We start from the raw sequence: 27,639 nt of genomic DNA on the forward strand, positions 1-27,639 counted from the left end.
GAGTGCATTTGGTGCTATGTGCCCAGATCCACGGTCTTAATTAAGCAAAAATTAAGCTGGAAGAGACCTCTAGGTTTTCTCAAAACGGTTAGACTGTCCTTTAATTAGAAAAGGTCAGACATGATAGCAAAGACCTGACACAGTCTTTACGGTGGTGTTGGCAGCACACTTGCAACCTGGGACACTTGTGAGCGAGGACAGCACATGTCCACACCAAGGGCAAGCCAACTCAAACGGCTCTTCGTAGGCTCCTTTTGTCAGCACAGAGTGCATGCATAACAGCCAGATGGATCCATCTGCAGTAACTGCAAAGAGGCTGTTAACCACACACCATACACTCACTTGCAGAGACTCCTCCTGTTGCTGGGGTCTCTCATTCCTCATTTAGATTTGTCTTGATCACTTCTTGAGAACGTAATGGCAGACATGGCGTGGACCGCAGAAACTTCATTACTAATGGTGACGCTTAAGACAGAAAGGATGCACAGGTCTGAAGTCGATTTTGGCAGGCAGCAGTTAGAAAAGCTAGGACGCAATTTCAGCCTTATTCAGATCAGTGGGAATTTTGCCACTGATGTCAGTGGGATGAAGACTTCGCTCCACGTCTGCCTGTAATCTGAGAACATGTATTCTGCAAGTCCTGGAGACTCAGTGAAAATGGGACCCCACAGAGTTCATCTTAGATTCATTGTCTGAAATAAAACTACATGGATTCTTTGTGCCCGTTTTAGTTATCTGTAAAACAAGTATGATAATGCTTTGAGTGTTAAACAATACAAGGTGTGTAGGAAGACATAGTATCTTTTATTAGGCCAACTGAAATAGTTGGGGAAAAACAGACAAGCTTTCAGGCTTGTCTAAAATGCTTTGAGATGCTCTGGTGAAAGGTGTTCGAGCTGTGCAAGGGATCATTAAATGACATTCTTCCTCTCTCTGGAAATCATTTAGTGATATTTCAAAGGAAAGATGCTGTACAGAAATAACCGATTTCTATTGCAAGTGCTGTCTGGAGCTAAATATCTTCCTTCCTCTCTCTTTATGAACTAATCTAAAGAAAAATATGTTTTAAATTAACATGTTAAGAATAATTTTGTGGTATAATGTATAGTCCTGTGAAATGTTCTATGTTAAGGGTATCTAACTCACCAGATCCTTAAGCATATTTCAGTACACAAAACCAAAGTGGCCAGATTTCTGTTTAATGCATTACAGAAATTATGGAGGTATCACCGTAAAGAAATTAGAAAGCATGGAAGCTCTGTGAAAACAGCAAATGAAAAAAAAAGGCATGTATGAGTCAAAAACTACATTACCTTGTAAACACTGCCTAACAAGCCCCCCCAATTTTCATTATTGAGTGAGGGCACCATGTCTTCAAAAGCTGTGAACCACATAGCGTCCATGAAAGAGTGAAAGAAACAACCAAATGCTTAACCCCCTCTTCTCCCTGATTTACCATCAAGGACAGAACGAACTGGGAACGCTCAGTTGAAGTTAGCCAGGGGTGACAAACTAACGGCATTATGGTGTTGCAACTCAGAGTGCAGCAAGATCTATTAGTGCCACCATGGAGTCAGTGGACCACCAAGGTTACTGGGGCTATGAAGGGGTAGGCGAGGGAAGGTTTAACTGTACATAAATCCTACTAGTATCACTTCAGTTCAGTGTCAAGACACAAATGTTGTCAAGAACAGAGAAAACTGCAGGGGGAATCTTTAGATGTGAAAAGTAGTTGCAAAGAAGAATGAACAAAAGTGTTGTTTGTGTCTATTAGAACAACAAGCAATGGGGATAAATTGCAGAAAAGGAGATTTACATTAAACCACTAGACAACTGTCCAGGATTAAGGAAAATTAAACAGCGGAAGAGACTGCTTAGAGAATTGATGAAACTTTCATCACTGGAATGTGTCAAAAATGGCTTAAATAAACATCATCAAAAGTTTCACTACAGATGATCGTCCACTGTAGTAGAGAATAGACTTGGAGATCTGAAAAAGTTTACAATGTGTGACCAGGTTTTTCTGGATGTATTCTTTTTTTTCTCCCTAAAGATGTAGAAGATTTTCTGTTTGTGTAAGATTTTGAAATGCATTCCTCAGAAATATTTGTCTAAGACTGAGGGACCATTTTTCTTCTGAAATGCCTGTTCCTCTCTGCTCATCATAGATGCAGTCACAGATGACTGGCTTGGTGTGGACACCTTCTTACCGAATCCATAAAGTCAGATGAGACAATTACCATCCTTAATGACAAACTGTGTCCTTTCTAATATATTCCTAGATATAACACTCAAATCTCCATTATTCATTCCAACTATAATTACTTGTTGTGCACGTATGAGGTGGCACCCATAACACATAATCATAATGTTATTTATTGTCCTGTATTAGTAATTTTATCCCATTATACTTAGATGCCATATGGTGTGATGAAGAATGTAATGAAGGTTTCCTATGCAGTGGATAGAAAGCTTCTAGACAACAATTAATATAATCTATTCCACTTTTGCATTCCATTCCTACTGAGAATATCACTGAAGTGTATGTTATCTCAGGAAGGAAAATTTTATTTTTAGATCTGAGAGCCAGCCAAAGCTCTGCTGAGTTGCAGGTAGAGCTACTAGCTGGGAATGTAAGCAGCTTTATTTCAGCAGTATGTATAAAACACTAAGGTGCTTCTGATATATGGTATTAACCACTTCTATTTTCAAAGTCTGTATACAATTAACATATGTACTCAGCTAATCTGTATGAACCTATGTGTTTGCATTATACTCATCCCACCACAGGACTAAAACTGGGCACTTAAGATATGTCTGTAATGTGTCCTACACCGAGGTCAAGGGAAAATACCTGAGCACCCAATTGTTCCCTCTGCTTAATTGTCGCCTCTCTTCTTGGGGTCCTAAACAGTTGGGTAGTTCACTCGTAGGATTCCCCCAGATGTGGTATCCCTAAGCAGCCTGGTGTGAGTCAGCAGGCACCACCAAGTCTTGGGATGGAAAATTGCTCCTTTTCGTGTGGATACACACTTTGGAGCCACTTGCAAATAATGGCTCAGGGAGTCATCCTGTATCAGCCAGCACTGCACCGAACAGTGTGCTAGAGGCTGCTTTCGTAATGTAGAAAGGTCCCAACTGTCTCAGTAAGAGGGGGATTTTTTTTGTATCTCAGCAAAACAGAAACCCAGAATACAAATGGCCAAGGTGACCAGGAGAAAAAGCACAGGGTCACCTTCCCCATCTTGTGAAAACTGTAGAATATTATTCTACTGTGCTTTTGGAACAATTTTTTTTAATAACCATTATTCTTCTTTTCTAACCTGTAATTATGGAAACCCCAATCTTGTATCTTCTTATGCACAAGTACCCTCATTATACATGTATTTATCCACTGTGAAAGGATGTGAAGAGTTAAGGCTATGTACTGGTTTTGGCTGAGATAGAGTTAATTTTCTTCATAGGAGCTTGTATGGGGCTATGTTTTGGATTGTGCTGAAAACAGTGCTAATAACACAGGGATGTTTACGTTATGGCTGAGCAGCACTTACACAGCATCAAGGCCTTTTCTGCTCCTCACTCCACCCCATCCCACCAGTGAGTGGGCTGGGGGTGCACAAGAAATTGGGAGCGGACACAGCCAGGAGAGCTGACCCCAACTGACCAAATGGATATTCCGTACCACATGGCCTCATGCTCAGCAATAAAAGCTGAGGAAAGAAGGAGGAAGGGGGAAGGTTCAGAACTATGGAATTTGTCTTCCCAAGGACTGCTACACGTGATGGAGCCCTGCTTTCCTGGAGATGGCCGAACACCTGCCTGCCAACAGGAAGTAGTAAATGAATTCCTCATTTTCCTTCACTTGCGTGTGCAGCTTTTGCTTTCCCTTTTAAAATGTCTTTATCTCAACCCATTAGTTTTCTCATTTCTACCCTCCCGATTCTCCCCACCATCCCACTGGGCAGGGAGTGAGCGAGGAGCTGTGTGGGTCTGAGCTGCCTTCTGGGGTTAAAGCATGGCAGGATCATTTTGTAACTTCATTACATTTAAAAACGCATTGAGCATGAAAATTAAACACATCATTTCCCCCCCTCTCCTTTTTTTTTTTTTTTTTTCTTTTAAGGTGATATGAAAAGTGATTTGAATGAGGAAAAGCACATAAGAAGACAACAGCATACATATGTTAAACTCCAGCTTAGCATATAGAAGTTTAGCTTTCTAGTTATGCTTCTTAGTGGATTTTAGTTTCTTCCTTATTTGATTCTTTATGAATATTTTCATTCTTACTTTCATGGAGAAGAACCAGAAAGAAGTGAGTACTTCATCTAAAAGAAGCAATTAGTCAGGTTGAGCTATGGAAGGTCACAGAAAAATACAATTAAACAATCTTTTCACAGGTTATTAAGAAGCCTACCTGATAACTACTGAACTTTAAAAAGCAGCACAAAATGTTGTGTAAAAAATTAATAACTATTAAAAACTATTAACAGTTCTCTCACCTCATTGGGTTTGTGGCCAGCATTCCTAATACATACTTGTTTTAAAAGAATACTGTTTTGAAACAGGATAGTTAATTCTGTAACAACGTGGTTAACTACCAGAGACTGGAAAAGTGTCCTAGCAGTGGTCACAAGTGGCACCAAATCTCTCTGAACCGGAATGGCTTTTAATGATCAGAAAATGAAGTTTTAGGCCATCACATGTGCAGCTGTATGTGAGTAGTTTTAGAGGTTAGTACACAAGGCAACTGAACCTAGCTTGTTGTAGTTCTGCCTTTCTCTATGTACAAGGAGAAGCCATGTAGCCTGTGGGTGGGATATGGCTGGCCAAATGCAGGTATTTCACATCTAATATGAATATCTCATACAGTTCATACGAAGCACCATCTAAAAGGCCAGATTTCCCAAAGATTTTGAAAAGAATATAAGGCAACTAGCTCATGTGCAGATGTCTGCACTGCAAACCATTCAAGTTAGGTAAACTGCATCCAGCGTGTCTTTTGAACCATAGCAGCTCTTGCTGGGGAACTTCTTAAGCTACTCAAACTTGATTGCATTTGCTCTAATGCTAGTGGCAACGCTTTTAGGCATATTTATAGTTTAGCATACCTTGGCATGGTACATTTGTAAATCCTAGAAGTTATTTTGTTTAAATTAGGAGTATTTTTATATGAATAAATGAGATACAAGGCTAGATTACGTCTTTCTTACAGTGATGCAAACCATAATAAACTTCCATGATATTTGTGGAAATGTAATGGTATAAATATCATGTACTTCAACAAGACAATGCTTAGATACAAGACTCAATCTCCTTAACTTACATCCTGAAGCTGAATGTATCTTTTTCTTGGCAGCACATTCGGCAAACAGGTCCCTGAGTTCAACAACTCACTTTTGTCTCTTGCTAAAGCTCACCACTTCCTCAGGTATGCAGGTTTGACTGTTTACGAGGTCATGCGATAAACCAGATCAGAGACATGATCTAGGTTAAAAGTAACACCTTCTTTCTCTGGGTTCCTTTTAACCCAGATGATTTCACCAACCAAGCTGACAGTGCCACCACATCAACAGCTGTACTAGCACAAGCAACAAGAGTGATACTGAAAAGCCGGGGGCAAGAAGTATTGAGGGGTGGTGACCAGTTAAGTCAGTTTTGTTGCCAAGGAAAAATATTCTGTGCAAATAGCGCAGAACTGCATTCAAAGTTGAAGAGGCTCCTCCAGATGATAATTCAGAGCAGAAGCCTAACTAAGATAGTCTGAATTGCTCTCTGGAGGGGCCTCTCACTCCTTCAACTATGCAAGGCATCTAGGGAGACAAGCCTCCTAATTTAGGCATCTAAGTTAGATGTTCAAACGTAGGCAGAGAATATTCCCTCCTGAGAATGTGAACGGGATGTTACAATAATTTAAAATATGTTTAACCAAAGCTGTGCTACCAATGTCTGTTCTTTGTGCCACTGTCCCTCTACTGACATAATCATGTTTCTCATTTATTAGATAAACGAACAACAAAACACACATCGTCCAAATATAGTCCAAATTTTGAAGTTAAAAAAAGATTCCAAATTTTACTCTCAAAATATGAACCAGATTAAGTTGTTCACATGGAAACCACTGTGTGTTCCCTATAATAATCGCATTAGGGGAACAGAAAAGGAAAAGAGATTCTCACAGTGTTCACCAGCGTATCTTATTTAACTTTCCTGCTCTCCTTAAACACTTTAAAAAAGTTTTCAACTAGTAACTTTGGCTAAACTTTCATCTGTAATCACATCTTGTCATTTACCACATTGTTCCTACCTACTCAGAACTTTCTACACATTCAGTGGTGGGGGTTCAAGAAGTTATTGATAAATGACGGAAATTGTTCTTCCAATGCAGATGCATGGCCTCCGATGTGCTCACCTCCTGCCCTGCAGGATCTCACTACTTAGGCACTCACCACAACACAAATTTTCAGTGCGTCTTTCTCCAACATAACCACCTTCATTGCCATTGATCACAGCACTATTCAAAGGACCGTTTGGACAGCCCTGGGAAGCATTACCAATATGTTAAAGAATGCTCTTTAAATGTAGCTATCTTTTGTTCTGGATGAATGTGTTTACAAGAGTGGATTGTTACAGCCAATTCATCTTCCAATATCTCATACTGCAGAACTGGAACTAACATGCCTAAGAAATCAAAAATGCTGGGCAAAGCATTAATATGTATTAGACTGTGCTTTGTTTATTCTAGTGGTTTGGGCATCTAAATGTTGTGTGCAGAAAGCTGCGCAACAGCTCCCTTATTTGAAACCGTCACTTTTAAGTCAGAGAAATATCTACAGGGGAAGGAGAATAATATATACCAGCATGACTTAAAATTAATGGCTGTGCCTGAGTTAACAGGCTCAACTGATGTAACAGTTTGGTTCAAACTATCAAAGCCTAGTATCCTATGGCTTTGTATCCATTTCCACTTAGCCCTCATCGGTTCAATAAAGCAGCTGCCTATGGGTCATATGTGGTATTGCAGCTGTGCACAGAAGATGCTGCATGTAGCACTAAGTGTGGAGCTGTCAGTCACTTCATGTATGCAGCCTGGGCAGCTTGTTGCCAGATGAAATCTTTATCAGCTAAGTTCTGCCTATCTTGTGCTCAGCAGAGGCACCAGCTGAGCCCATCTTTTCTACCATGCTACTTACTACAAAACTAAAAGGAACTCAGTTACCATTAAGACCTCCACCCTTTTGCAAATGTAGTTGAAATTGGCCATTGAGGTTCAAAATTAGTGCAGTGGGACAGTGTGCAACTCCAGAAGTGTCACATCTTTAGAAAACCTGCCTAAAATTCATATCCTACCATGAAAGAGTTATACTGCCAAATGTTTTTTGCTTAACTGTGCATCATGGGAGATTTCCTCTCAGTTGTCAACCCCAGCAGACAGATTAAGGGAACTCTGCCACTTGATACTGTCTAGTGGTCTGCCACAGAACTGAGATGATGTCAATAAACTTTTCCTTCCATGTCCCAGTTTTCACTTAACGGTTGCTGACACACAGCTCCTTGGGCCTGACTCTACTTTCTCTGAGGTTTCTGTCTTCCTCTCCCTTTGTTTTGACAACTGTAAGCTACTTTCTTATTCCTTCTCCAAAGAGTAATGCTCCAACACATGCAAAATGCTTCTGCATGTTAAGTATGCACTGAAAAGAAACACAGAAAAGGAATATCCCAGTTTCTGTTAATTAATTCTTCTAATTTCTGTCCACAGACTCAAAGCAGAAGTATTTTTTTCAACCTACTGTGGGCTTGCTTCAACCCAGCTCAAAGATCTGTCTTCTCTTCTACCTGTATTTTCTATTCATCTGGCATTGGCATGTTCTTCATCAATTTAATCAACCTAGTCATAACTGCCATGACAGCTTTCTCTCTATATGGCTCTAATATGCAACAAACACATCAGGTGGGACTCCTCTCACCTACCTTTAGGCATGTACAGTGCAAATACATATTTATGCTGACCAGTTAAGTCTGCTATAAGCACTGGAAAAAACTGAACACGCACAGTCCACCCTGGTCAAAGTGAGAACTGTATTCCTGAAGTAACTCGCTCTCTACCATGAAAAAACTTAAGGGAAAAGCTAACTCAGAGGCAAAGGTCTAGAAGACAGATGTCTACATTTGACCAGAGAAATACAAACACCCATCTATTTCTACTCTCACCTTCTGGCTTAATTGAAATCTCATTTGGAAATCAACTGGTTTCCCTTGAACTGTTCTCTATTAACAATTCACAGCAATCTGAGATGTACCTTGTGTGAAGACTCTGACTAGATCCTTCTGTGTTGCCACTCCCATCACAATTTCTCAAGGTTCAGACTTTGAGGTTTTTCCCTAGGAGAGAAATTGGTGGATGTGTCACACTGATAAATATCATACCATAAAAATATCTACACAGAAGAACAATTACACTGTGTGTATGAAAATTAAGAGTGTGTGTCTACTGATGCCTTTACTGAGTTGTGCTTGTTCCCTTGGAAGGTTAATGCCCATGAATATGTAACATGCACCTTCTTTTCCCTATTGTTTTTCACCTTCCATTATTACAGCATTTCTGAATGTAGCCTGTAAGACCTTTGGTAAAGAGTTATGTTTGCATGTGAGCATTAAAGATTATTATGAAGGCACAGTAATTTCTGTAGTCTAGTTAAATATAATTGCAAGGGGAAGGGAAGACAAAAGCAAAGGGCAGTTCATAATTCATAGACATCTCATATGTTTTCAACCCTCTCCTGCAGAACTTTGTGTGCGGGAGGAGGTTACAAATGAAGCTCTGCTACTTTGTGCTAAAAGCCTGTGCCAGCCATCTGAGTTAGACACAGTCTATGGAATTTATGTAATGATAACCAAATCAATTCAGAAGCCAGTTTTGTTAATCTGACACAGACCCTAAGAGTGGATAGCTTTAAACTTATCTGCCACTGTCTGCAATTACTCTAGCTGAAGAGACACTTTTGAACCAAATCAAATGTTCACGGTAAAAGAGTTATATTAATTTGTATCAGCTTCTGATTGAACTGACCAGAATAAATCAGAGAGAGAGGGCACACAATCAGCTCTGCTGGCAGATTTGCAGATCGCTGGAAAGGGACATGGTAAGTCTCTGGGGTTTGGCTGTGAGTAATGCTGTTCTCCACCAACACAGCTGGAGTCTGCCTAACCACAGCCTCCAACACCCACCAACATCATGTCTTATCCAGAACTGCTAGGTTTATAGCCTCTATAAAAAAATAAAAAGATGTAAACTGTGAGAATATACTCATAGTAAAACAAGTTTCAGTGGCTTAAAGTGTCACATCCTCTCCCAGCTATTTCTTACCTTCTCTTTGCCTGAGATTATTGCCTCACAGCCAGAGTCCGTGGAATGAAACACATGCCCTAATCCCAGCTGCTTCAATACAAGGACCAGCAAATTACTTAAACTGCTGATAAAGATAACTTTAATGTCAGTATTAAAATGGATTAGAAACATTAGTGTTTTCCAATCCACGGACTGTTGTGGAGGCGGGAACCTTCAGTAAGGAGGCAGAATAGATGGTCAGGGAAGCAGTATTTTTTGCATCACTCCAGCCAGATTTGCTGGAGTTTATCTGACTGCAACAATAGGAAAGGCTATGCAATTTCACATTCAAGGCTACCATTCTTTTGCCTTATTAACAAGTTTATGAACTGACTGTCCGGCTGGACTAGAGGACCTCCAGAGGCCCCTTCCAATCTGAATTATCGTATGATCCTTACATATACATAGTGTGCAGGGCTACGACCCCAGAGATGTCGTTTTCGTCTCAGTCACTTAGCAGATATTTGGCGAACTGTGTAGACCAATGCTTACCAAACTTTCCCTCTGAGGGGCCCAACTAAGGTGCCAGGGGTATTGCTCTGGTGTTGAGCAACTACTTTTCGAAGGGAGGTCAGTGGTAGTATGGGTATCCTCTGCCACTAGGAAGCAGACCCACTGGACTCAAGCATTCCATAAAAAAGGGGTGGAGAAAAAAATCCCCAAACTAACAAATAGAGATTATGACTAAATAACCAGCCTTCTCTGTGTCACAGTTTCTTAGCTGGGGGATACAGTCCTCAGACAGAGCAGTCAAGGTGTTGCCTAATGTGATAAGAAATATATAGTCTCGTGGGAAGGGATATTATGGTGGTGCTGGGAGCAGGCTGCTTATGATCTGCTCTTTCCAAGCAGTGTTGGGCTCTGTAAGATCTGCACAGCATCACTGCTTTTGGGTATGCAAAAAACCAGCAGGAATTGATGTCACGGGCAGGCAAGTTCGAAGAAATCTGGAAAAGGGGGAAGCCAGAGTTGCAGCTGGTATGAATTCATCACGATTTTGGCTCCAGTTCTAAAATACTCACAAAGGCATAAGAATCTCCACATGATTTTGAGGGAAGCAAGATTTGTAGATGTACGAGTGACACATTCACACATGCTGTATTGTTTAAGAGGCACACTGAGCTTTTAGCTTCAATCCCTGCTCTTTCCCTTGTGTCAGTTAACATTGCTGAGAACCTTATTGTGAGATACAACCTCATGCTGCTACCTTAAGGTAACTACAATTGACATTTTCTGGAGAAATCACGTGTCATTATTGGGAGTGATCACGAGATCATCATCAGTGGGACACTGAGAGCTGTCACAAGGCAGTTCCAGCAGTAAGGAGTCACTGCAGTGGTGCAGCTGTATGCAGAAAAACAGCTCGGATCCGCCGGGATCTCAACAGGCGGCTCCTGCCTCCGTGTCTCCTCTGCCTTCTTGCGCCTGCAGCAAGCTCTGCAGAGTCAGCTAGTTGAGGAACTTGATCCAGCTGAATACTGGTAATTTTTTGGAGGGGCATAACTGGCTTTCCACTGGATCAGATCCCAGGTTTGCCTTGCCAGATGGCAACGTGAGCATTGTTACCGCTGTGTAAGTAACAAAGAGGAAAGCGTAGCTATGATCAGAGAGGAAGGCAGCACTGTCCCTTTTGGTGGCAACACATAGACTGGCTTGCATTAACTGTGAAACATCCTTAGAGAGGTTTAAAATACTGCATTGCTCCCCCCGCAGAGACCAGGCTGTTCATATTAACTGTGAGATTCACCGTTCGGAAACATTCACCCTCAGCTGACGATACAACCAGGTGCCGTCCTGTGAGGCCGTGTGATCACCAGGTATCACTGTGGTCCAAAGAACTGGCAAACCCGCAAATCTGTTCCTTTGCTGTTACATAAAGGCAATGAAACCCGCTAGGAAAGATGGTGTCAAGTCCCCTTCTTCGTGCCCATGCGGGACAAACGCACGTTTTGCCTTTCGTGGCCACTCCCCCAGCTGAAGTGGAAGCAGATGAGTATTCTGAGTGTGTTCACCCACTAAACCCTAAATACAGATGAAAGAGAGCACCCAGAGGGCCGGAGGAGGCTGCGCAGCCGGCACTCCGCAGCCGGCACTCCGCAGCCGGCCGGCACCTCGTGGCGTTTTGCTCTTGCGCTCGCTCCCTCCTCCCTCGCCAGGGACTGCACCACTTCGGCTCCGGCTGTAGCGGGCAGAAAGGGGGAGGCTCCCCATTGTATTATGTTTAATACCGAGATCTGCCAGGCGCTGCCAACACGCGGGCGGGGCGGGGGCAGGCGGCGCCCGCAGTCATCCCCGGCGACGCAGCGGGATTTTTCCTTTGTTTTAAGCTCGCCGGGAAAACTCCACCCTTCCCCCCAGCCAGGGCCGGGCCGAGGACGCTCCGGAGAGGCCGCAGCCCCCCCGCCCGGGGCCCGGCACCGCCCGGGGCCCGGCACCGCCCGGCGGCGGGGGCGGGGTAGCGGGATGCGGCGCCGTCCCCTCCCCGCGCCCCGCCGCCGCCATGGCAACCACCCGTCGCCGCCGCCGCCGCCGCGCGCGCGCACCCCCTCCCCCGGCCGCCCCCCCCCGGCCCCCCCCCATGTGCCTCCCCCCCACCTCCCCGGTCTGACAGAGCAGAAGGGCTGCGCCCCCTCCCCGCGCCGCTCCCGTCCGCGGACACGCACCCCGGCTCTCCCAGGTAACGGCAGGGCCCGGCTACAGCGCGGCCCCTCACGGCGCGGCCCGGGGCGGGCGGCGGCGCGGCCCTCGGCCCAGCGGCCGCCCTCCCGCCGCGCTGAGGGAGGCGGCGGCGGCGGGGGCGGGGGGGGGCAGCGGCGGGCGAGGCTGGCGGCGGGCAGCGCCCCCCCCGCCGCGGAGGCTGCTGGGAAGTGTAGTCCGCGCCCCCCACCGGGCGCTGCGGGCTGAGGGGAGAGGCGGCGGGGGGGAACTACAAACCCCAGCGCGCCCGCGGGGGGCGCAGACGGGTCCTGCGGCTTTGCCCCCGCAGAGGGAGAGCGGTGTGCGGGGGGGATGCTCCCTCTCCGCTCTCTCCGGAGCCGCCTCTGTGGGGATGGTGGGGCCGGAGCGCTGTGGACGGGGGCCGAGGGCGCCCCTTTAGTGGGGGCGGGGGGCAGTGGGGGGCCGGTGGGTGCTGGAGGAGGGGCGGGGGCGAGGGGAGGGCTGTGCGGCAGCCCGGGCGGGGGGCGGCTGCAGGGGCGGGGGCGCGTTGCCGGATGAGGGAAGGGGGTGGGGGTGCGTGGGGGAAACCCGGGCGGGAGCGGCAGTGAGGAGGCGCGGCGGGGGCAGGGTGGGCTGGGGGCGTCTGGGGGCGAGTGCGGGGCTCTGCCGGAGGTGGAGGAAAGAGTGCAAGGGAAGGGGCCCGTGGAGCCGAGGGAGAGGGGAGAGAGCTGCTGGAGGAGGAGCGGCGGAGCAGATGCAGGGGGAGGGCTGTGCAGAAGGCAGAGGAGATTGGAGGCCGGGTCAGTGGGTACGGAGGAGGCAACGGTGGAAGAGAGCCGGGAGCTGGTGGCCCTCGAAAGTTTCCCCAACCACTTCGCTTCATAGTTCGCAGTTTCATGTGTCCTACGACGCTTGGGCTCCGTTCAGCTTGTTGCGCTAGGTGATCTTTACGTGAGCAGACACACTGTTACTTTTCAAAATAATTGTGCTTCATTTCTATGGTGCCCACGTTTCTGTCATGATGTCAGTATGGGCTTTTGTGTCTTCTTCCCTCTCCATTGCCTCTGGTGACAGTTTTAGGCTCCTTTATCTTGTATTCTCCAACGGGCATGAGGGTGAATAAAATTACAGTTCCTGTTCCGAATCATATTTAAAATGACATATTTATCATTGGTATGATTTTTTCTTCCTGGAAATCTGTATCTTAAAAGCATCAGTGCATTAGTACTCCCTTGTATATGAATACTGAACGTCTGTTCTTAATACAGTTTCAAATGTCACAGAGATGGGTTTCTTTCCAATGGATGTTTGATTTTTATTGCAGTTGAAGGTTTTTGGTCGGTTTCTGGGGTTATTTTGTTTGTTTGTTTGTTTTTTCTTTCCCCCCACACTGATGTCAGATACATCCTAGGCAGTTTTAGGCTTCTTGCAGCTCCTGGTACTTACCAGACTGCCAAAGTGAACATCGCTGCTGCAGCATGCTTCCAGGGTGCTTTGCTCTTGGAGACTTGGGCTTTTGAGCAGGTAATGGAGAGGAATGGATCCTGCCCTGATCTAATCATAGGCTCAAGGTAGAAGAGTAAATGGAAGACAAGGAAACAACAATGGGCCTTTATCTGGTTTTCTGTGTAAATAATTGCAAAAAAAAAAAAAAAAAAGCTGATTCTTCGGGGAACGAGCTGAGAAATCTGAAGGCTTGGTGTCTGTAGTACTAACAGCAATATGCATATAAATGTATGTTTTGAAGAACATACACTATTCTTTAGAACAATTTAAAAAGCAAACCTCTGATTAAAACAATGCACATTCATAGTCCTAAAGAGCCAACTCTGGCTTTCCGAAGGGAATTAAAAAGGTGGAAAAGTATTCAGGCCTAAATTCTGACCTTATGAGTCAGGGTTATAAACACATGTGTGAGTCCATTAAACCTGCAATTATTCATGGAAAGTTTATCTGGGTTGCACATTGGCTGCGCTAAGAATGTAGCAGCACCAGAACTGAATCTTTGTGGAGCTGACTATGGTCTGGCAGGGCTCACGAGCTGTAGCGCTGTGGGAACATGGATATGCTGGATCCAGGGCCAGGTGCAGAAGCAGTTTAACTGCCTTTCTTGGCACAGAGCCCGACCTAATAAACAATTTGAACCCAAGCGGGCTCTGCACAGACCCATCTCGGGAGTCTTTGGTGGCATGTTTCCTCTGCTTACACACGTGGTGCGCAGAGAAGAAAGTGACTCACAAAGGGCCAGAGGGATTATTGATTTGGGCCAAGTTCCACTTCGTTGAGCTCTGGACAGGCCCTACAGAAGCCTTCAGGTATCTGAGCCCTTCATCCTGTCAGAGGAGAGATCGGTCGCCTCAGGGCTGGTGCCACCTTAACACTGGCTTGGGTTTGGTGTGGTACTAATGCCAGAAGCCCTGGAGACTGCTGGAGAGAAGAGGCGTATGTGGACAAGCCTGGGTCCCGCAGGACTAAGATGGAGAAGCAGCTAGCAAGCCTCTCACTGCCTAAACTGCATGTGTACGGAGTTGGGTTCCCTAGAGTGCCCCACAGTGTTTGTGTTAGCTGTTTTTGCTTCTTTTACTCAGCCTAGCTGATGAACACCTCATTACCGTGAATAATGGTGATGTGACTGTACGGACATGCCTGAAGCTGGTGGTACACGAGGTGCTCTGGAGAAGGATACATTTTTCAGTGGGGTTTAGGTGAATCAGGTGCATCTCTGATTCTTCTCTTTCTTGTTCTTCAGAAAATTGCAGTTCAAAGGCTTTGCAAATGGCCATTTCATTCTCCAGGGTGCTTTCTGTTCAGTGCAGTAGTATACTATCTCTAATTAAAACACCGGCCAACTGTTTAGTGGTTTCTTATGTGTTTGTGTTTACTGTTAACTTGTGGTGAATGTCTCTACTTCATTTGAAGATTTTTTTTTTTCACTTGCATTTAGAGTAACATTCAACTCTGGTTCAGGTTAGCTCTCAGAATATTCCACACAAAAATAGTTCGAGGCCTGCACACATGCTTCTTCTCCTTCCCAGTTCCATACACATTTCCCCATTAACTCCATGTCTGCTATTTCAAAAGTTTCAGTGCAAAGTAGCCAAAAAACAGTTAACGGAAAGCAGTTAACTGAATTGAAAGATCCCTTGGTGCTGGGTTTCTTGGACCATGGTGTGTGTGTATGTTTTATCTGGTGTGCATGCTGCTTTGAAGTGACATGTCAAATGGGGAGTGAACACTCCAGTGGCATTACCTGCTGCAGCCCCCAGTGCCGCTGCTGCGGTTGTAGCCATTCTTATCGCTGCTGGTGCACACAGCAAAAGGAGAAAAAGAAAAGAGCACTGGTGTTGCACACTTCTCGTCTTTTATTCAGGAAGCAATATAAATGTATTTTAAATTCAAATCTGCTGGAACTGAGCCATATATATATATATTTATTTATTTTTTTTTAACAGGACTTGTGATCCTGTGAGGTAATGATCGTTAGCTTCCACACCAGTCCATGGGACCACAGCTGCAAGTTTAAACAAAGCCAAGTTAACAGGGAAAGATAGATTTGGCTGTGGAACTTGGCGAGCCTTTTGTTTGTTTGTATTTCATCTGACAATGATCAGTTAAAATGTTGTTTCTGTCATGCGAACGTAATGCCTGATAATTGTCTGCATCATCAGTGATTGCTTCTGAACAGGGACAGTTAATTATTAGAAATGAAGACCAGTTGTTCTGCATCCAAGTCCGAAATAAAAGGGATCAACTTTCTAATAGATCAGGCAAGACTTATTTAAATTTTTTGAATAATTGCATCTTTGAATAACTTATTCTTAAAAATAAAAATACAGCAAGCACATGGAAAAGAAATGCAGTCTGTATTTCAGTCAGAAATAGAATTCTGTAGACTTCTAGCAGGATTTGCATGCCACACAGGGAAAAAATGCTTTTTTCTTCCTCTGATAATGTTCCAGTTAGTGTTGTAGTTTATGCTTTTCCAGGTAAAGTATTGTCATATTGTTATATGTCTCTATTTGAACAAGTTTTAACTTTGAATAGAAAATGGAAAATAGGATTGTTGTACTATTTTAAGTGAAAACGTAATCGAGGGAGAGGAAGCTCTTCAAAACGAGTCATAGCTGGCTTACAAAAGCAATATGGCCTTAAACTAAGAAGGGCAGGTTTGGATTAATTGTAAGGAAAAGCTTCCAAGAAGTAAAAAGAATTTGAGAAAGGAACAACTTCAGTTCATTGTTTAGACTCTGCTAATAGAAATGACTGCACATGAAAAGTGGATAAATCAAAAAATCAAAACCTCTTAACACTGGAATTTGCTTCCTTGCTTTGCTCTGTGTGGCAATGACCTGTTCTGGGCTTGTGCAGCAGCAGAGGGCCATCCTGGCTCTGTTTTGGAGAAGGGAAAATGTACCTAAGCACTGGATTTCAGAAGATGGTGCCTAACAGCATGGCGCTCTGTCTTGTGATGTTAGCCTGGTCTCTTACATTGCATTTCAGGATGCCCGACATCATGCTGCATGGTTGATTTACAGAAAATGAGAAACAGAATTAGTAACCAGTCTTCATCTGTGTATGTCCAGGCCTTTCCAGATGTTCATCTGTCCAGTCAGCAATACTGCACAGCTGCTATGATGTGAGACCATATGTCCAGCAATCTCGGGGAACTGTAGAAAATTTTTGGTCTGCCTGGGTAAAATTTTGGTCAGAAAAAGACACGTGTCCAGAAAAAAACAAGTATGTTATAGCCCTATCAGTGAGGAATTAACAACTGATTTGAAGAAAGGTATGATTAGCAGCAGTAAATCAGGCTTGATGTGACAACTGAAACAATGAGAGTAACGCAAAAATGAGTAACTGCGCATTTAATGTCATCCATCCTGTTCATGAATTGAGTGTCTGTGGAGAAAATGGGATACAGTTGTGTAACTGATTGTGTCAAAACACATAGGCATAAAAGAGACATGTAAAGATAGCAGAGGTGCCTTTTCATTTTGACATTTGCCGTCAAATGTTCAGTATTAAGCAATAGGAAAACCCCACCTACAGACCCCGTTTATAGGGGAGGACATTTTTTGCCCCTGGTAGCACTGTGGTGAGGTTAAGTGGGAGACAGGCTGAAGGGGGGCAGTCATCCTGCATTCCCACTGGTGTTGCACACAAGTTTGAAATAGTGTGCTAAACAATATTCCCCTTTGCTCACCATTCACACAGTCACTGTATCTGCCTGTGGATGTGTTTGTACAATGCTTTAATGTTAAAATAGAGACTGTCTTTTGGATTTTGCTCAGTTGTGAGCTGCTTTGGTTCTGGGAGAAAAATTCTTTTCCGACCCTAGATAGGGATCAGCTCAGCTTATGTTTGAAAGAATGGAGATTAATATCCCCTGTGACCTTTTAGCCTTGCTGCTGCAGGGTTTTTAACAAGTGGGCTTAAGACCCCATGTGTGGCAGCTATGCCTATACGAATGTCTGTAATGTCTCTTCTTGTCAATGATCCGTGAACTAAGGAATCTCCAAGGATATCTTGATGTGCCGTGGAGCTGTTATGGTCTAGTACAGGAAAGAACCACGCAATGATAGAATGAAAAGCAGGTGTCACAAGTAATGTGTAAGTTGTTCTAAATGCACCTGACAGTTGTCCTTGGCAGTGTATTTACTTAAAAGATGTGACTGTGATATGGTAGGAAAAACAAATATTTAAACAAAACCCCAAACAACAAAAGCACTGTTTATGACTTAGATATTTCTCATTCCTTAGATGTTTGCAATGTTGTATGAACTCTATAATGTAATGTAGAACAGATAATAAAAAATAAGTACATAACAAGAAAAAGCTCCCATCTAGTTCTAGCTACCTCTTCCTCCCCACCCATGGCACTGAAGAGTGGGGTTGTCCAGAAAACAGTTCAGGAAGGAATTCCTTTCTAAAAATAATTTTTCCTTAATTTTGGACTTTTTTGGTTTGACTTGTTTTGGCTATTCTGAACTAATGTTACCATCGCTGTGTGCCTAAAAGGTCTGCAGTTTGTTTAAACTGGTTTTAGCGATTTAAAATAGCCAGTCTTTTTGCAATAGGACCTCAAAGAACAGCCTGGGGGTCAAGGGGAGCGCTGATTTAGGACTGAGGTCTACAGTTGCTGTTTCAAACATGTCTCGGGTATACGAGTGATGTTTTGGTGTCAAGGGTAGGTGATAAGTAGAAATTGAAGTGCCTGAATCCAAGAGAAAGATCTAGAGGCTTTTGTCAGCCTAGCTCTGGAGGCATTGACTGCTCAGTAGGTACATACATGTATGTCCACCAACCTCCATGTATACTCCAAGTTTCAGTGCCCGTCGATGTTAAGAAGCTCTCCAGTGTGATGCACCAGGCATCAAGCTCTTGCTTAAGCTTCAGTGTCACCAGCATGAAGTCCCCAAACTCTTGGTTGCTGGAGGAAATGGGAGACTCTCATTTGGGTTCTCCCTGCAGATTGAAGACCATGTAAATTTTTCTGCCTCCCACTTCCCAGCTTGCTGCACCAACCAGTCTTCTGAAGTGAGCATGTGTTTGCATGGCTGCTGTGCCTTGCCTCCTGCCCATGGGTTGGCCCAGCTTCCACTGGAGATGAGGTTGTCTCCTTCGGTGAGTAGGGCACTCTTCTGGGATTAAGAGGAGCAGGATGTGAGTGTCAGCCCTCTTAAGGCAAAAGTTAAACTCATGCCTGCAGGGTGGGAAGTAGCTGTAATAAGCAGATACAAGAGACTGTTAAAGTAAGTATGTGTTCTGTTTAGTGGATTTCTAGGAATTGAATGCAGCAGTTCATTAGAAATGTTCTATTTACTCTCTGTTTTGCTACATGTGGGGAAAACCTCCAGAGATTTGAGGACCATTTTCCATACAGGGACAAGCTGGGTGTGTAGCAGATCCTAGCCTGGATGCGTTTAAAGATGGGGCAATGGATTCTGCCCCAGATGGTGTTTTGTTCATTTATAAGTCGACTCATCAGATCTGTATGGGATGTAATCTATATCCATTTCCAGTGCAATGCAGGTGATATCACTTTTTCCTATCAGTTATCATCTTCTGTATTTTAAAATTAAATGGTCTTAATTGTCACAGAGCTAGATCTCTCCAGTGACGTATCCTGCCCTTCCTTAGCACTGAGAGAAAACAAAATTAGGGTCATCGCCCTTTCCACCTTAATTCTGCTTCTGCCCAGAAGTTTATAACAGCCCATGGGAATGATCTGCAATCTGAAATTTGTGGCACAGCACAAGGACAAGTAAGCCCCAACACGTCTTGCTGCGCTTGGTGGAGTGCCAGCCGTGGGGTAGCAGTGTGTTCTTGCCATCAAAGTCTTCAGCCACATGGAAGCTGGGGCCTGTGGGTTTAACTGTAGGAGGTTTCCATGGCTTAGTTGCAGGGAGCAGGAGGGGAGGTGGTGGAGCAGACCTGGTGTGCAGCTGCAGGCAGCAGTAAGGACCTTCAGTTTAGCACAGTTGAGAGTTAGAGTGTGTGTTTGCTAGAGGCAGTGTTCAGGGAGGGCAGAATGGAGGTTCTGTGGATACATGTTTGACTTATTGTCAGAGGTTTTAATTTTGTTAAGCATGAGGGAATACAAAGGCGTAAGATACATCCTTCTTAATGCCATCTTGATCTTGTCTTGTCTGTTCTATAAAAACTACTAACATTTTTATAACCCACTAGGGTGTAAAAGGTTGTTTCTCCCTGTTCTGGCTTCTCTCTGCTACCACCTGCTCTGACTGTACGCACCCCCGTATCACGGGCTGTCTTCAGCTGTGCAGCCTGAACTGTGTGCTGCGCCAGGCCCCACGCCCTGCTCTCTCTCCATCTGGTTGTATCCCTTCTTCCCTGTTTCTTCTTCACCATCGTGGTCTTGCCAAAGCCTTGATGTGCCAGTGGATGACCCTCCCGAGCTGGCCTCCTCCCCCTTGGTCACTGCAACTCTCTGCATTGCGTAGCAGATGTATATCAACATTTTTTATTTTTGATTTCCAGAGGTTTATGTCTGGGTGAATGTCAGGGACCCCACCCATCCTAAGTCAGAGGACAAGGGAAAGGAACTGATGTTCTTTTTCTATGGTAAAGACTTAGACTTTGGGTCATGTGGGATTCAGATAAAGGGGCAGGCACTGCTTTGATCTTGAACCTTAAATACAAACCTACTTGTACCATAGCTTACTTCTGAATATGTGGTTTAATTCTTTCCTGAATGGTTACTGGGAAAAGTTGGACTGTGGGTTTGCCTTAAAGTCATGCTGCAATTTACTACTTGTATAAAAAAGTTAGTGAAATCTGTAAATCTTAAATTGTTTTGGGAACTAGGGGAAGGTCGTACTTTGGAAATCACCATTTTAAGAAATCTTAAATTTGGATTGCTAACTCTGCCATAAATCCCAAAGTGACATGTTAAATTTAATGAAAAAAAATCCAAGTCAGCATGTGGATGTTGGAGTACTTTGAAAGAATATTTAAACAGAATGAGGCTCTCAACTTTTGTCTCTAGTAGAGCTGTCATTCAACCATATCGTAATCTTATTAGGGCGAGGGCTCTTGAAAGTGCTAAGTGCAGACTTTCCTGATACTGGTTGGCACATTTAGGCACATATGTAATACAACAGTATAAAAAGCAATTTAATGCCTCGTGTGATTTGTGATTCATGGGTTGATGGCTTCTAATATATTGTAGTGGTCTACAAATTAAAGTTTGACTTGTTAGGTTCAGTGTGGGCAGGACATTTAGTTTTCTTGCATTAATTTAGCAGGATTGGGGCCAAAGGCAGGAAAGAAGTTGTGTTTTTTATCACTATAAAAGAGTTATGATTCATGAGTTCAGACCTTAGTCTAGTACAAAGATACTCCAGAGCTAAATGATTGAAAAAGAGGGGGCCTGGATGGGAATGGGGGGTGGAAAGACACAATTCAGCTTTGAGAGAAAAAACAAAACTAAAGTGTCACAGTCTGAATTATTCTACAGCATGTACAATTCATTTTTATGATGGTTATGTTCTCTTTTAGATTTCTGAGTGAAGATGAATTTAGCAGAGATTTGTGATAATGCCAAAAAAGGGAGAGAATATGCACTGCTTGGGAATTATGACTCTTCTATGGTGTACTACCAGGGTGTCATCCAGCAAATCCAGAGACATTGCCAGTCAATCAGAGATCCAGCAATTAAGGGCAAATGGCAACAGGTAGGGTGAAATAAGGTGGTCTTTATTCTATTATTTCATACTTGAAAAACACGCTATACTTTCTAGACCTTTTAAGATGTAGGGGACATATATTTCAGTTAAGTTTACAATGTTTCTTTTACAATATTTTGTTGATATTTATGGGAAAATAATTTTTGTGGCATGTTCAAAGAGAATTATTTTGTTCTAATTGAATCAAATTTTTTCTTGTTTTCACTTAAGATGTCTGGCTAATCACTGGTCTCTGTGTGTGTGGTTGTATACTTTGGAAAAACTGTTTTGCTGAAAGCTTCCTTTTGCTGTTCTATCTTTTGACCCTCCAGTAAACTAAGATGTGAGTGAATGGGTTAGCATCACTAGAACGGTTGTCTGAATAGCAGTTAACTATAATGCTGCAGTGTGCAAATTTGGATCAGGTTTCTAAAACTCCAAATGATACTCTTAGCCTGAGTCTTGTGCACATGCATCTCCCTGCTAAGCAGAGTACTGTTGAAGCTAAGGAGTAATTCACAGGTGAAATGTAAGAACCCTCATTTAGCACTTCCAGTATTTAAGTCTTCCTTACATTTTGTGGTCCCATTTTTCATTGTACAAAATGCGTTCCATTAAAATAGATAAAATTGGAGGCTAAACATGTAAAGGTGTCTTCCAGAATAAATATTATGTTCTGAAATAAGAACATATCTCCTAGAAAAGGTATAATTTTGCCATAAGTAGCTGAAGAGATGATTTCAAGGAGAGTTTTTCTAAATATCGTATGTTTAAATGATGTCACTTAAAACAAGCACATTTTTCCTTTTTATTGCAGCAGGTTGCTTTGGTTATGGTTTTGTGCTTGAAACATCTGACACTAACATGCAGTTTTTTGTGTACTGATATATGCAACACTGTTAGCGATCATTTTGTAATGACAGTACTATTGATAGGTGTTTATCATAGAACCTGTAGAAGTCTGTCTGCTTATTAAGAGCTTGTCTGCAAAGCATGAGTGTGTACAAGCAGCAGTGATAGTGCCTACCTTTCCTGGCGATGTAATAAGCTGAATGTTGTGTAGGAGTATTTGTACTCAAGCTCTTCCCCATCCCAGGGCATGCTGATACGGGGTGTTCATGCCCCCTGAGTATCCTTAGTTCCTGCCCAACTTGTAGCTGACCTGAAGGTAGAGCATGAGGCTTTCCTTGTTCTGCAGCTGCATCACTGCATTGCTTTCACTTCTAGTAATTAGTGTTTCCTCTGATGGCATTGCTTCTTCCATTAAATTTTTAACAGCTCTTATCTTGTGAATTTTACTTCAAATCTCTTGATGTGGTGTGTTGTTTGAAGTGCTTCAGAGAAGCTTGTGCACCATGGAATGTGTGCTGTACATTGGAGACAAGCCTGGAGTAAAAAAGGATCATTAACACAGTTTCCAGGATTATTCCCTGGGGAAGGCAGCTGGCTCCTTAGCAGAGGATCTGAAGTTGGCACCTTCTCAGAAATTATCCCTTTTAGGTAAAAACAGAATGGCCCCTGACAGTGTCCCATAAATGCTTTAGAGAACTGTCCCCAGAAAGATCAGCAGCAGGTGGGGTAGCGTCTGTCACGCTGTGTGGTCATGTTAATTCTGAAACTTCCCAACACAGCGGTGGCAGATGAGCTTTGTCAGAATATTGCTTTGCCATTACTGGTGCCAGTCTTGGCTCAAGGACAAACACCAAAAAGTAAGAAGTGTGTTAAAAAAAAAAAAAAAAAGCAGCTCATCCCCAAGCTGTTTGCCTTCTCATTCATTTATGGGGCTACCCGTAGCACAGGGAACAAGATGATGCAGCCCTGAGAGCAAACGATGCAGCCCTGAAACCACTAGTTTTTCCATACCTGCACCTGAGTGGTTTGGTCAGACCTACAGAGGTAGACCTGCTTTCTTACCCCTTCTTGATAAGTAATTGTTGTGCTCTCTCACTCCTTGAGACAGACTAAGAGGGAATCTGATGATCTGGATGTTAGCGCTGTTTTCCAGCTCTTAACAGCAGCTACATCCAAACTGTCAGTCACATTCAGTAGCTGTCTGACAGACAGCCTGTTCTGAAAAAAATAAGAGCAAAAGTCACAAGAAACACTCATTCAAAATATTAAAATAATGTTTAGATATTCTTTTTAGATCATTTTCATGAAACAGTTATGCCATACACATTATGTAAGTTTAGCAAAATTCAGGTCTAACCCACTTGGTACCAGTAACGTGCAGAAGCGAAAGATTCCCATAACTTGTATGCTCACCAGTGGCACGAGAAGCAAAGCAACTCTTAGGTCATGGTTACAGGGATGAATGCAATTGATTTTTACCTGAAATTCTGTCTTCTCTGGCATATGGAAGTAGCCTATTCTTTAGGTTCTTAAGTTTCTCCATCCTCTGAGGAATCTGAGAAGGAACAATACCACTGGTACCTTTTGGAGGTGGAGTTTAGCAATCTCTACCAGACACTGGGTAGGTAGAGCTTTTACTGTTTGGAGTGGTCCACGGTGTGAATGTCCATGTAGATAAGTGCTCAAAGGAGAAGATTATTACTTAAACCAGCTCTTCTCTGAGATGTACTGTCTGCCTGCACATTCACAATCTTGAACCTCCTGAAGGATTCCTGGGACACCAACGCTGAGGGGATCTGGCAGTATAAAGCATGCCCTTCCTACAAACAGGGTGTTTGTCCTACTGGTACTTCTGAGGCCCTGAAATAAGTTTCAGGTGTTTGCATACATGTTCCCTCATTAAATAGGAATGTTCATACAAGTAACATCTAAAAGAATTGTTACAGCTGTGGTTCTGCAGTTGATCAGCTCATACCTGTTACGTGAACCATTGTTTTCCCTCTATGGTCACTTCTCTACAGTGGGTGCTCCATCCTGAATAGGTACCTCACGCTAGGTGGATCTGTTTTGTTGCCTTGTGTACTATACGGGATTTTTCCAGCAGTTTACTGAGCAATGTAGAGCAGAAGTGAACCAGAAGTGGTTGGGATTTTGGGTAAGACTGCTAAACACTCTTCTCTCAGGTATTATTATTTTCAAATTTCTACATGTTGGTCTGGACTGAATGATATTCCGTGCAAGTATGTGGTGGCTTTTATTTCATGTCACACAGTCAGACAGCTTCAGCTTTGCAACTGAGCACCCTCATTTCAAGGGTCCCTCATGCTTGGTGCTGATAGTTAGGAAAAATGTGAACACGTGTCATCTGCTCCCCTGGGAACAAGTGACTGGCTCAGTTCCACTTGATGCAGTACTGCTTCTGGGACTTCAAAATCAGGACTGACTGGGGGAGAGGAATTGTGTTACTAGTCTGGCATAACCTGCAGAACTTCAAAAGGTCAAAAGATGCATCCTTGAGGGTCCACAAGAGCAGCAGTGTGACAACATAAGAATTCCTCTGTCCCTTTGGAAAATTCATTGTCATTGATAGTCTGTTAACTAGCTTGAGGATACCAAGGGTGACCTGCTCTTGAGACCCTTATGTGTTTTGCATCCAGGAAGCTCCCAGCTTGCTCTTGGGTGGCTGAGTATAACACCATTCTTATCCTCATTCCTCGGCCTCTAAGCTTATTTGAAAAAAGTTACTTCTTTGTTGTTCTTTGAAGTTTGACTGACATATGGGCATATTCATCCATGTAAGTGCAGGCTGGGACTGAAAAGATTCAAAATGAGAAGCAACTCATCTCTTTTTCTACTTAACAACATTAAAAGGTAGATTTACGCTCATGACCGCTAGTGTGAGCTTTACATGTGTTGACATTCCCCCTGTTTATTCTGAGAGAGTTTCTTGGCTGTTGCAGTCTTTTTACTAGACAGCTGGCTTGTAGGAAAGAGCTGCCTCAGTGACAGTTCAGCAGCTGCAGAATGACAGCAGAGCATGCCCCCGGGAGATAGTACTGGCTTACGACAAGGCCAGCGGCTGTCGAGCAAAACCTGCTGCATGTTATAACCGTGTGCTCTGTGTAGCACACTAGCTGAGAGTACAGGAGCCTCAGATGGAGCTGAGGCAGGAGTTCAACAATTTTCAGAGTGCTTGGAGCAGCCAGCAAGGCCCCCTTAACTGACCATGGTCACTGGAGGAGGTTATTAGGTGCACTGTATTCTTGCTTAAAGAATAAAGGATGATTTTTACTTTTAAAAAAAACTTTAAACACATTTCAGTCAATCTCTGCTTATATTGTTTTTGCTTCATGCCTGTTTTATTAACACGTTGCAGGTTACTTCATGAGTAATTAATGCATATTCTGCAGGTAACTCATGAAGAATTTGTGATTACAGGAGCTGTATTTTGACTCCATGGGATCAGGCTGGGTTACAGGGCATCCGTTTTGGGTATGGTTTAGGGAATTGTTTTTTTCACTTTTTTAAAATGGAGCTTATTGAAAAACTAACACTAACTGCAGGCAGTAATTACAGGTTTGGAGAACACTTTTATAGAAACTTGATTGGGTTTGTTCCAGCATGATAAAATTTAAAAAAACCCAACCGATACATTATTTCAATTTACCAAAGTACAAATACCCATGCTTATTGCTATGGGAAGTTCTGTAGAAGTCCAAGCTCTAGCATAGCAAGTAAAAGCTGGTGATGCCAAAGGTACAACAGTTGACGGAGAGTGAAATACAGAGGAAGTCCCTGAAACGGTTTTTGGGAACTACCACTGGGAAAGATTGAATTCAACTCTTGGTCACTGTGTTTTATACACATATGTTAGGATGTGTTTTCTGCTTGGTTACTGTAAGTCCTTATGGCTGGAATGTCAGAACAAAGCTGCGGGGCCACCCCCTGGGCTGAAAGGCTTTTTATTAGACTTTCCAACATCACCCAGTGCCCACAGTGCTGCTTCTGTTGAGGAGATGATGTGTATGGTAGAGGTGGCTGGTGTACCAGAGCTTGGCTCTGAGCAGCAGGCAGTTTCACACGGTAGCTGAACCCAGTTAACACCTTGCTGTGCCCAGAGAGGCCAAGCTCTTCCCACCTAGTCTTCCTTCCAGCTGCACCAGCTTCTCTCCCTCCTTGCACCCTGCCATTCTTTGTCCAGAGATTCATCTGATCACAGGGTAGTGAGCCAGTGCAGCTTGTTAACACACCAAAAGTGTCCTTTATTTTCTTTTTACCCTCCTAGACTGATTTTCTGCCATTTACAAAGGTGGGTTACTGTATTGAGATGCCAGAATTGAAAACAGAAGAGCAGTGGCAGAGTGTGGTTGGGGAGAAAAGTGAGGAGAAACAAGATCTTCCCATTTGGCAGTAGTGAGCTGCTAACTCAGTTCATGCTATCTCCTGAAACTGTTTAAACATGAATAACCTAAAAGCTGTTTTCAGGCTCTCTACAGCCTGAGCTGGAGCCTGCTGAGGGCTCTAGCACCCAAGGGAGGGATGTGACAGGGGGAAAAGAGACTGGGTGAGTCCAGACCAGTGATTTTCCTGTTTGCAGCCTTCTGAAGTTGCTTCAGAGTAGCAGTGAGCTCTTGAAGATGCTGTTCAGTCACCTCAATCATTACGGCACAGCCCTTCTTGGGCTCACATCTAGGTTATTTGTTTCTCATCTGCAAGAAACTCTTTCTGCACCTGTTTGATCTGACTTGGTTTCTTTAAGGCCTCTAGGAATTTATCAGCTGTTTTTCCTTTGTGGTCCTGTTGTTTGAGTACATTGAGGGGGTTTTGTTGGTTTGCTGGCTACTGACTAAGCAGTAAGGGTGTGTATTTCAGTTTGCTCTGCTCAGGTCTGGGTGAGAGATGGCCAGCAGTTGTTAGTCAGTTTTCAGCAGCCAAGGCATCAAAGTCTTACTTCCTTTCAATTTTCAGATACCTTTCTCCTTGCTGGTCCGGAGAGCTGAATGACAACACTCCAGCCCTCAGTGCTAGCAAGTTGTTTTCCACCAACTTTTCTGCATGTGTTGGAAGGCTAATAGGAATCTTGTCTGTATTCCTGGAGCACTGGAGTAGGAAGCGGCTGTCTCTCGTGGAGCAGTGCCCTGGAGGATTTATGCTGTATCATTCCTTTGTACCTCAGAGCAGCTGTTTGGCTGGATTTATTTTTGGACAGAAAGAATGTGTGTTAGACAGTTTGAAGTAACCAAGTTAGTAATCAATCACATTTGTAACTCAGCTGGAAGTTCTTGCACTGGGGGAGGTATCTGCTGTATGTGTGATGTGAAAGCAAAGAGAGCAAAGCAGGGCGGGGGGTGGGGGGCATGTCAAGCAATGACTGCCTTTACCAGAGCAATCCTGCCTGAGCTGGATGTCCTGTGTGTTTGGAAAGATACAGCTACCCCATCTGGAACAAGCAAGAAGGCTGCTCTGCCCTGTGAAATGATCAAGTTCTGAGGCTCCTTTTGTACAGATGCACATAGAGCTCCTGGTGAAATAAATGCAGTGTTGCAAGAACTGTGT

General features: G+C 43.7%; 1 protein-coding gene and 1 long non-coding RNA gene across 6 annotated transcripts in view; one reads left to right on the forward strand and one right to left on the reverse strand.

Moving 5' to 3' along the window:
- Positions 1-12,157, reverse strand: part of LOC141964375 (uncharacterized) — a 58,063-nt gene extending 45,906 nt beyond the window's left edge. For both annotated transcript variants that reach the window (XR_012634312.1, XR_012634310.1), the window contains exons 1-2: positions 12,049-12,157; positions 8,298-8,379 (exon numbers count right to left, since the gene is read on the reverse strand). This is a non-coding gene — a long non-coding RNA (uncharacterized LOC141964375). The remainder of the gene's footprint in view (positions 1-8,297; positions 8,380-12,048) is intronic.
- Positions 11,984-27,639, forward strand: part of KATNAL1 (katanin catalytic subunit A1 like 1) — a 43,198-nt gene continuing 27,542 nt past the window's right edge. The window contains exons 1-2 of one of the 4 annotated variants that reach the window (XM_074914651.1): positions 11,984-12,062; positions 21,065-21,240. In XM_074914651.1, coding sequence (XP_074770752.1) covers positions 21,079-21,240 — 162 coding nt within the window. In that variant the 5' untranslated portion in view covers positions 11,984-12,062; positions 21,065-21,078. Of the gene's footprint in view, positions 12,063-12,707; positions 12,995-20,031; positions 20,129-21,064; positions 21,241-27,639 lie in introns of those variants that run through there. The other 3 variants (XM_074914662.1, XM_074914670.1, XM_074914680.1) reach the window with 3 other exon arrangements.

The sequence above is a fragment of the Athene noctua genome, chromosome 1 (genome assembly GCF_965140245.1).
Source record: "Athene noctua chromosome 1, bAthNoc1.hap1.1, whole genome shotgun sequence".
Lineage (NCBI taxonomy): Eukaryota > Metazoa > Chordata > Aves > Strigiformes > Strigidae > Athene > Athene noctua.